The sequence below is a fragment of the Otolemur garnettii genome, unplaced genomic scaffold (genome assembly GCF_000181295.1).
Source record: "Otolemur garnettii isolate 467f Iridium unplaced genomic scaffold, OtoGar3 scaffold00024, whole genome shotgun sequence".
In the NCBI taxonomy this organism is placed as follows: Eukaryota; Metazoa; Chordata; class Mammalia; order Primates; family Galagidae; genus Otolemur; species Otolemur garnettii.
In genome coordinates, this window is record NW_003852419.1 from 20,787,248 (window position 1) to 20,797,074 (window position 9,827).

The 9,827-nt window shown below is 35.5% G+C and overlaps 1 protein-coding gene across 2 annotated transcripts in view; it reads left to right on the top strand.

Moving 5' to 3' along the window:
- UGP2 (UDP-glucose pyrophosphorylase 2) overlaps positions 1–9,827 on the top strand; it is a 56,347-nt gene that overhangs the window by 16,161 nt on the left and 30,359 nt on the right. For both annotated transcript variants that reach the window (XM_023512054.1, XM_003787954.3), the window contains exons 2-3: positions 1,346–1,473; positions 2,667–2,774. In XM_023512054.1, the coding sequence (XP_023367822.1) occupies positions 1,360–1,473; positions 2,667–2,774 (222 nt within the window). In that variant the 5' untranslated portion in view covers positions 1,346–1,359. The remainder of the gene's footprint in view (positions 1–1,345; positions 1,474–2,666; positions 2,775–9,827) is intronic.

Genomic DNA, 9,827 nt, shown 5'->3' on the forward strand with positions numbered 1-9,827 from the left:
AAAAAAAAAAAAAAAAAGTTATTTTAGCTTTGAATTTCACCAAATTTTCTTGGATTTTAATACAGAAAGTATATATGAAAAGATTTGTGAAAACATCTTAAATATAACTTATTAACATTTTTATATATTTGTGGAAGACAGAGGATATGTACAGTAAATAAATTACCACAGGAGTTACATAGTTTACTAATTTGTTTTCAAAGTATCTTTAAAAGTATGTTGGCTTTAAGTCTATCTATATAAATGTTTCTTTCTGCCCAAATAATAAATGAAACAAATTATAGTGTGTGGGAGTGAATGAGGGGACAGAGTTTTTAGCCTTACTGAAATATGCTTCTGCTAAATTAAGAAGCACTTGTAGAAATCACTAGTTATCAAACAAAATATTTGAATGTAAACATTTATAAAATAAGATTGAATTAGGTGCTGAGGGTAAAAGGTGAGAGGTGGATGATATAATCTGATTGCCCCTAATTTATCAGAAGTAAATAGAATGTTTACTCTCTAGACAGTGATGTGTATAAAGCAACGTGTGTTGGTATTTTTCTTCCAAGGTATTTGGGCCTAGAGTGTTTCTTTTTTGCTGTATTTTCTGTTTGTTTGTAGTCATCTATCAGGCATTTTTGTCACCTTAATGTGATCCATAGGTGCGTAGGCATGCCAAAAGCACTCAAGGTCTAATCTGACACAGATAAGGAGTGAAGAATCTTGGCTGAAACTCGAACCTGGAAGAGGGCAGGCTGCCCTGTGCCTTTCTCCTTTTAAAGTGAAAATATTGATGCAGGGAAGTAAAGGCATCTTGGAATTGCCAGTACCTCTCAAGGGGATCTTTAGTAAAAATTAAGAAACTAGAGTGGCTTCCCTTCTAAAATGGAAAGGATACCTTAAATTTTTCATGTGGCCTGGAGAGGAGGGAGGAGTCTTTTGCTTCTATAAAATTGCCCTACAGTTCTCTTATAAGGCAGCAGTTCCGTGTCTTTGTTAACATCATTCTAGTTGTTTTAATTCTTCTCTGGTTTTGATGGTTAATAAGGAAACATTAGTAAAATAGGTATATGCTCAAATGAAAGTTAATCCTTTTACTTCACCTGCCCCACCTACTCCAAAGTGTTTAATTCATGTCCCAGATATACCTGTAAAGCATATAGATATACTAGTGAAATTTAAGCAAATTTAAGCCTATACAATTGTGTAGTCCTAAGTAGTTGATACTGCTGAAATCTTGTCAGATAATGATGGGACTGTAGGACTGAGCCCTTTTCATTTGCATAGAACACCAGAAATAGCTTACTAGCTCTTTGAATGGCTGAGTTTTCAAATGGTGGTTTTATATTTTTATTTTAAGATCTTAGCAAAGCAATGTCTCAAGATGGTGCTTCTCAGTTTCAAGAAGTCATTCGACAAGAGCTAGAATTATCTGTGAAGAAGGAACTAGAGAAAATACTCACCACAGCACCATCGCATGAGTTTGAGGTAAGGACTCTATAGTGTATCTTTGTTTCATCTGTCTGGGTGGTGAGTTGCTGCCAATCATCCAGCCTCAAGTAAGTGCAAGATTATGTGATAACATCAAAAATAAAAAATTAAAATTGTTTAATAATTAAGGACTTTTAACATTTACCTATTATAGAACTATTAAGTCTTTTTAAGTCTAAGAAGTTTCCAAAATCTTGGAAAGAATCAAAACAAATTACATTTTATTTGTTCTGTTTTGATATCATTGAGTGGAGAAATGGATACCAGTTTTCAGCTGGAATCATGAGAAGTTAGCTTATCAACTATATATCCTGCATGTCTTTTTCCAAAGAGCTGTTTCTAATAGAACATGCTATTTTGAGAACTCTAATAGAAGTTTCCCAGAATTGGTAGGTGTTTACATTTTTACTTATGAATCAATAGATTATCTTTTCATTTTCAAATTTCAGTTCATACTTCATATTTTAAAGTTAGCTGTATTTTATTCCTTTTTGTGCTTTTGGTGAAGATTAATTTTCACTTAGAAATAGAGCCATTAAAAAAGATGGAGATTTTGTATCCTTTGTTACAACTTTGGATTGGAGAATACTCTCCTAAATAAAGTATCACAAGAATGGAAAAACAAGCATCACATATACTCAATACTAATTTGAAACTTGTATGTTAACAACAATATGCTCATGTGAGAGAAAAACGCAGTGAAACTCAAGGAGTGGGGAGAGGGGTCAGCTGGTTCCTACCCAGCAGGACAAATGGGTGTATGACACACTTCCTGGGTGAGGGACACAACTACAACTTGGACTTTACCTTACAAATGTAAACAATGTAACCTAATTGCTTGTAGCCCCATTTAACCTGAAGTAAAAGAAAAAGAAGTAGAAAAAAATACTGGTGAATAAAAGTAGAGAACCAGTTGGAATCTCCATGTACCAAATGGTGTTCAGAATGTATGATACTGGTGGGAGGTAGGGAGGATTAATTGCCTTTAATCCCTTAAATTAGTTCCCTATTAGCTTTTTTCCTCTTTAGTTTTAAATTAGAGTGTAAAAAAGTCTGTGCTCTACTATTCCGTATTCTAATAGTATAAGAATTTCATTTAAAGGCATTTTAAATGTTTAGTTTGTATTTGTTTTTATATTTTTATTAAATAACCATTCTGCTGGTTGTAACAATGACTTCTATTTTCACAGCATACTAAAAAAGACCTTGATGGATTTCGGAAGCTATTTCACAGATTTTTGCAAGAAAAGGGGCCTTCTGTGGATTGGGGAAAAATCCAGAGACCTCCGGAAGATTCAGTAAGTTTTAAAGAAAGTGTAGGAAAATTTAAGGTAATTTCAGGCATTGGTTTAGCTTTGGGGTTGGGTAGTGGAGGTGAACCATAAGTACCATCATGTCAGACCCAGACAGGAATTGCTTTGCATTATCTGACCCTTCAAGCTGAAACTAGGGAGAAAGCCTTAATTACTTTCCCTTCTTGTAGGCCTTTCAAGAGTTCTACTGAGGACCTGAAAATCTAATCTTCCTGTAGCACACTACCTTACATCTTAACATCCCTATGTATGAGATGATGTTTTACAAATTATTAAATATACAGTATTGATTTGTTTCTTCTTTCTCTTTCCCAAACCATTTTATTTTTTATTACCCCTAGGGCAGTGGATAGACTTAAAGATCTTAAAAATCTCCACAAGCTTTCAACCCAGTTCTATGGCTTTATCTTATAGATCTTATATGAACCAACCTAGCATTGTCTTTACTTACATTGTATTTCCCTGGTCCTGGACTATTGTATGTATTCTTTTCTCGTTTATCAAAATACCCTGCTCATTGAAAAAACACAAGTGGGGGGTGCTTCTCCTGTTCCTGGATGTCTTTATGTGTTCTTTTCTGGGAAAGCTATGGTCTTGTTTATCAAAATCCTGCTCATTTTGAACAACACAATTAAACTCAAGGAGTGGGAGAGGGGGATAAGAAAGGGGATTGGTGTGCTCTCAAGTAATAGGCATAGTGTAAAGGTATATGGCACACCTCTTGGGTGAGGGATATAACTATAACTAATAAATGCAAACACTTAAACCTAATTGTCTGTACATCATAATAAGCTGAAATTAAAAAAAATCATGCCCATTCTCAGAGCTCAATGCAAATGTCTGTACCTCTGTCTTTAGCCCCTAGAAGAAAGCTACTCTGAAAAGGTGTAGAGCTAGTAGTGTTGAAGGTTCAAATCCCAGTTCTGCTGCTTATGAGTTTTGTGTAAAATGAGAATACCACCAAGTCTTTTGCATACTTCGAGTTGTTATGAGGCTTTATTAAGATAATATATGTGGAAATATGTTAACTATGAAGTATTTTGCTGGTATTAGTGGTTATTTCTACCATCATATAGCACTTTAGCTGGCCTAGTTAGTCGTAGGTGTTTTTGAGTGTATTGTCTTCTGTGCTAGATCTTAAGGCCAGGGGACCATGTGTCCTGAGCAAATAAGCTCCTTATTAAATGGATGATCTAAATGAAGTGATCAAGGAACAGGTTTTGTTAACACATTAACCTTTTTTACCTTTCCTGTCTGCTCTTTTGACCTTTGCTACTTTTGGTACCTTCACTACAGGTAGAAAAGACTTGATAGAGGGGAATAATTATATGTAGGAGGTTTATATTTTATGTATTTATAATCTTACATATGATTTAAAAATGAGGCCGTTTAGAATAGGGGCTTGGCAAACTACTAAATGGAGAGTGCCTCTGTTTGTAAAGTTTTATTGGAACACAGCTTCACTCATTCATTTATGTATCATCTATAGCAGTTTAAGCTGATTGAATTTCTCTTATTTTTTCCTAATGAGAAAACCTTTTCTTTCTTTTTGAGATGGCGTCTCACTTTGTCTTTCTCAGTAGAGTGCGTGGCATCACAGCTAACAGCAACATCAAACTCTTGGGCTCAAGTGATTCTCTTGCCTCATCCTCCCAAGTAGCTGGGACTACAAGCACTCAGCACAATGCCCAGATATTTTTAGAGATGAGGTCTTGCTGTGGCTCAGGCTGGTCTCCAACTTCTGAGCTCAGGTGCTCCACCCACCTTGGCCTTCCAGACTGCTGGGATTATAGGATGAGCCACAAAGCCCTGCCTCTAATGAGAAATGTAGTTTTTTTAAATGTAGTTCCCAGTTAGGAGTGCTTTTATTCCTATATGTAGAAAATATCTTTCAGTTATTAAACTTTAAAAATTTATGAATTACATGCTTGTTGTAAAAAAAATAAGCTAAGAAATTAAAAATCTTACCTAATTATTCACCTTAAGGATCTATCATTCATGTGGAAATTAAAATGTCTCTTACCTATAACGCTTGACAATTAGAGTATGCATTTTTTTTAGGGTCTGATTTTTTTGGTTTTTGATTTCTTTGGCTGTAGTGAATGAATTATGATTTATTTTTCTGCTTTTAGTAGAATTAATTATTTTCTCCCAAAAGAGAATAATATAATTTTTTAGGTAGGTATGTTATTTAAAAAAGGAGCTAGATATAAATTTAGTCAGATTTTTAAAAATGCTTCAGAGCAGGTTTTAAATTATAATAAAGGCAGGCATTATTTATTTCTCTCTTTGAAATACTTGAATTTTTGATTAGGAATTATTCCTAATTGAAGTAACTCACTTAACTACTTAATGATGTACCTGGGTATAAGGTGTGTTTTTCTCACTTCTTAATTCTTACTTGCAGCCCTGAGAATTTTTCGTTTTCTCCTACACAAACTTACCTTTTTGAATATAGAGCCTACCTGGAAGGAAGACACACAAATTGGTTACTTTTAGTGTATTTTAAGGTTTAAGGTTTTGTTTTGTCAGTGGAGAAATCTTAGTGTATTTTGATTTATAGTGGGATTTTTAAAGTGGGGGTTAGAGAGTAGGGAAGGAAAGGAGCAGAGTGCAGTACTACCCTTTGCCATTTTCAACAAGGTTCTGATAAATCCTTTCAGGAGGCTATGCCTATGTAGTGAGTTATGGTTACTGAGAGGAATGCAGAGTTTATGTAGAAAAAAGAATAGAAATATAAAGTAACTTCTGGATGTGGATATAACATGATCTTATACAAGTTTTTTCTCTTTCTGCTTTTGAAAGTGTAAATCTTCATTAACACTGTCTTTATTTTGAAGCCTAAGTTTTGAGCATTTTTTTAAAAATGTGTTTATAATCCCTTAAACCTTTAATGTTAGAGTAGGGTTTTGGGATACAGAGGCAAAAAATAAGTTCGCTCTTTACTTATGTCATGAGCTTCTTGAGGGCACAGATGCATCTTATATATAGTCCTGTATCACGTATATTACCAGCTTTTGCACATTGTTCTGAAATTACAAATCATAGGTTAATGTTTGTTCACTTTGCTTCCCCTGCATACCTCCCACTATCCTCCTCTCCCAACCCCTCCCCCTTCCCCTCAGGTTTTCGAGATTATAGAGAGATCAATTTTCCCTTCAAAGTATAATTTTATTTAGTGAACATAGGTCTTTTTTAAAAATGTAGATGACATTTTATCTTCCTAACCAAAAAGAAATTATTGTGGAGTAACAGCCATTTAGAATGACAATTCTTATGGTAGCCTTATATTAAAGGTATACAAATAAACATTGTCATAACAAAGGATCTATATTTTTGTGTACATATTGTCTGTTTTGGTTACAGTGACACAGTTGAAGAGTTGCAATGGAGAGAGTCTGGCCTGTGAAACTTAGAATATATATTGTTTGGTCCTTATGCTGACCCTGTTTTAGTGTATTTTTCTGAAGATCTTCAGTAGTTTACTTCTTTGGCTCCAAGAAAACTGATCTCAAATCTGTCAATTCAGATTATCACTTTTTATATAAAAATTACTTTTTCTAAATATTAGATTGAAATATAGACTTAAAATAGGCATTGAAGTTTTATATTGTCAGGTTTTACTGAGGTCTGTTGTGTTGAATACTTCATTTTATTCTTAAGTGAGCACATAGTTTCTTTTTCTTTCTTTCTTTTTTTTTTTTTTTTTGAGACAGTCTCATTTTGTTCCCTAGGTAGAGTGCTATGGCATCATAGCTCACAGCAACCTCAAACTCTTGGGCTCAAATCCTCTTTCTTTAGCTGGGATTATAGGCACCTGCCACAACACCCAGCTATTTTTAGAGATGGAGGTCTTGCTCTTGCTCAGGCTAGTCTTGAACTCCTGAGCTCAGGTGACCTATCTGCTTTGGCCTCCCAGAGTGCTAGGACTATAGTTGTGAGACACTGAACCTGGCACATGGATGTTTTTTGAAAAGTCTGTTGAGTCTGTAACTTACTGAATTATGGCTAAGAAGAACCCAAATTATGGAATTATGGATAATGCTCTGCCATGTCTTTATGAATGTTAATGTATGCTGTTATCAAGATTACCTTGATAATTTAGCTATATAAGAGAAAGTCTTAAAAATGTATTAAGATTAATTTTTAGATTAGAGCAAGAAAGAATAAGCCAGCATGTGCCGTTTCATTTGACCTTTTATTGTTTCCTAGTGAGACTATGAGAGTGTCTTGGTTCTGGGCATGCTTATGTTTTGGGGGTGGAGAAGGATGGGAAATAGATCAAAGATAATAGAAAGTACAGCGCCTGCTTAAGAAGGTACTGGGGCTGACAGATTCTTCTGAGCCTTGACTTAAAACTTGTTGTTACTTGGCTGGCACTGACCTCTGGTGATGATACATTCTTATTTCTGTGAAAGTATTCTCTAAAGGAGTCTTTTTTTATTTAGATAGGATCACAAGGGTGAGATTATATTTGTGAATGTGCAGGAATAGGGTCATCGGGTAGAGAATTGGCATGGAAAAAAATGTCATGCATCAATCATGCATCAATACTTAGCACCAACAGTTTTTATATTTTGTTCTATAAAAGAGCTTTTCTTACTTTTAGTCTATTAGTTTGAAAACATTAAAATCTTAATATTTAAATTATAAAGAATTCTAAGAAAGTTATAGCATATGTGTATAGAGTACACTCACATAGGAATTTTTTTCAGAAAGTGAACCGCATTATACTGTGCCTCTAAACTTTGCACTTTTTTTTCTTGAGACAGAGCCTCAAGCTGTCCCCCTGGGCAGAGTGCCGTGGCATTACAGCTCACAGCAACCTCCAACTCCTGGGCTCAAGCGAGTCTCCTGCCTCCGCCTCCCAAGTAGCTGGGACCACAGGCGCCCGCCACAACACCCGGCTATTTTTTGGTTGCAGCCATCATTGTTGTTTGGTGGGTCCAGGCTGGGGATTCGAACCCGCCACCTTAGGTGTACGTGGCTGGCACCTTAGCCGGTTGAGCTATAGGCGCCGAGCCAACTTTGCACATTTTTTTGAAAAATTTACTGGAGGCATTTTGGCCAAGGATCTGACATGATATGACACAGAGTGGTTTGCTTTCAGTGTGTGGAAATCTCCCAACTGTAGTTAGATAATGGTAAAACCATTAGAGACTCATGTAGAGATAAAAATGGGATGCTCCAAAAAAGAATTAGTGGCATTTTTGGAAATAGCCCGTAGGATGTGGCTGAATACCAGAGTCTCATCTTGACATAAAGTTTTAAAATAGTGTATAGAAATATTAATCTAATCAAATATAATTTGGCAAATATTGCCAGAACTTTTATTTCCTATGTTTTGGTTCTGTGATTAATTTGAACAGTCTTTGAATTCTCCTCAGCCCTATCTTCCTTCACATGCCCTGTAGACAGGACCTTTATTTCGGCAAAAGGGACCCGATTAAGGAGCAGATGACAAGCCTCTGATTCTTTATTTCATTCTGGTTACATATCTAATTTTGCTTTAGAAATAGTGATGGTAAGTTGGCTGGGTGTGGTGGCTCACACCTGTAGTCTTAGCTACTCAGGAGGCTAAGGTAAGGAGTGCTTGAGTCTAGGAGTTCTATACCAGTCTGGACAATATAGCAAGACCCCAGCTCTAAAATTTTTTTAAAAAATTAGCCAGTCATCAGTGCACCCACCTATACTCCTACCTAGTCAGGAGGCTGAGCTAGGAGAATGGCTTAAGTCCAGGCATTTGAGGGGGTAGCAAGCTGTGATCATGACACTGTACTCTAGCCTGAGTGACAGAGGAAGACCTTTTATTCAAAAATAAATGAATTAAAAATAGTAAGGGTAATAAATACATGAAACTTTAATGGCAGTTACATGCCGAGGTTCTTTAAATGTTGGAACCCGTATTAATTTAGCTGTAATCAAATAAGGCGGCATTCAAGAAACTTCAGTTAGATATACTTAAAAATGTACATTATTTTGTAAAAATCTATTTAATAATTTCAAAACATGAAAACTGTTTGTTAATTTTAAAGTTAAGTAACCTTTTAATGACTTTGTTCTGTCTGCTTTTTGTTGAAAAGCATTTGAATATTTGGTTGCAACATGGAGGTTGCAGTTTCAGTTGATCCTCTAGATCAGTGGTTCTCAACCTGTGGGTTGTGACCCACAGGAACTGTATTAAAGGGCTGCAGCATTAGGAAGGTTGAGAACCACTGCTCTAGATATTAGTCATTTGTGACCTTAAGGGCATCTTGATTTGGGTTGGGTAGGAGAATGTAGATGTGCAGCAATAAGACTGAAAAGCAAGAAAACTTTGGGGGGCATGCTGCTGCAGGTGTGGCTATTCTGCTTTTTTCTGTATTTTAAGTGGATCTTTCCTGGCATCAGATAGGGACCTTAAATGTCATCTACTGAGGGCTCAGTCAGCTTCATCTGTATTCTTGAGGTGTCTTGGTGATATCCATTAGGTGAGGCTGAAATGCTAATTTGAGTGTATTATCACGATCCTTAAAGTTAGTGAACATTTCTCAAAGTGAACATTTTATTGTATTCTCTAAATAGGTCTATAACAGCTGCATATTCAAACAATTTACATATCATCCTGCTTATCAGTGACCTTTGCTAACTGCGGAAAATGTTCATCTGCAATTTCCTTTTGAAGTTTTGAAAAAATGTAGCTTTTTGGAAATGCTTGGATATTTGGCCACGTAACATATATAGACTTAATTTTACCTTGCAGAGATATATTCAAGTCATTTTGATTTGACTTGGTAACATACAGAAATGCTGCAGTCCTATAGAAATCTTCTTTCCATAATTTACACTGCTGATTCTGTTCGTCATAAAATTTAATTATCTGTTCTTACCGTGGTAAAATTTTGGGTAATACCTGTCTCTACAATAGCCAACACACTTTAGAATCCACAGCAAATCCACACTGAACACCTCATTCTTCAACTTTTGCATGTTATGAAACTGAGGATGTTATGTTGTATTTGCAGGAATATAGTTAACAATACTTAGAACTTGCTGCAA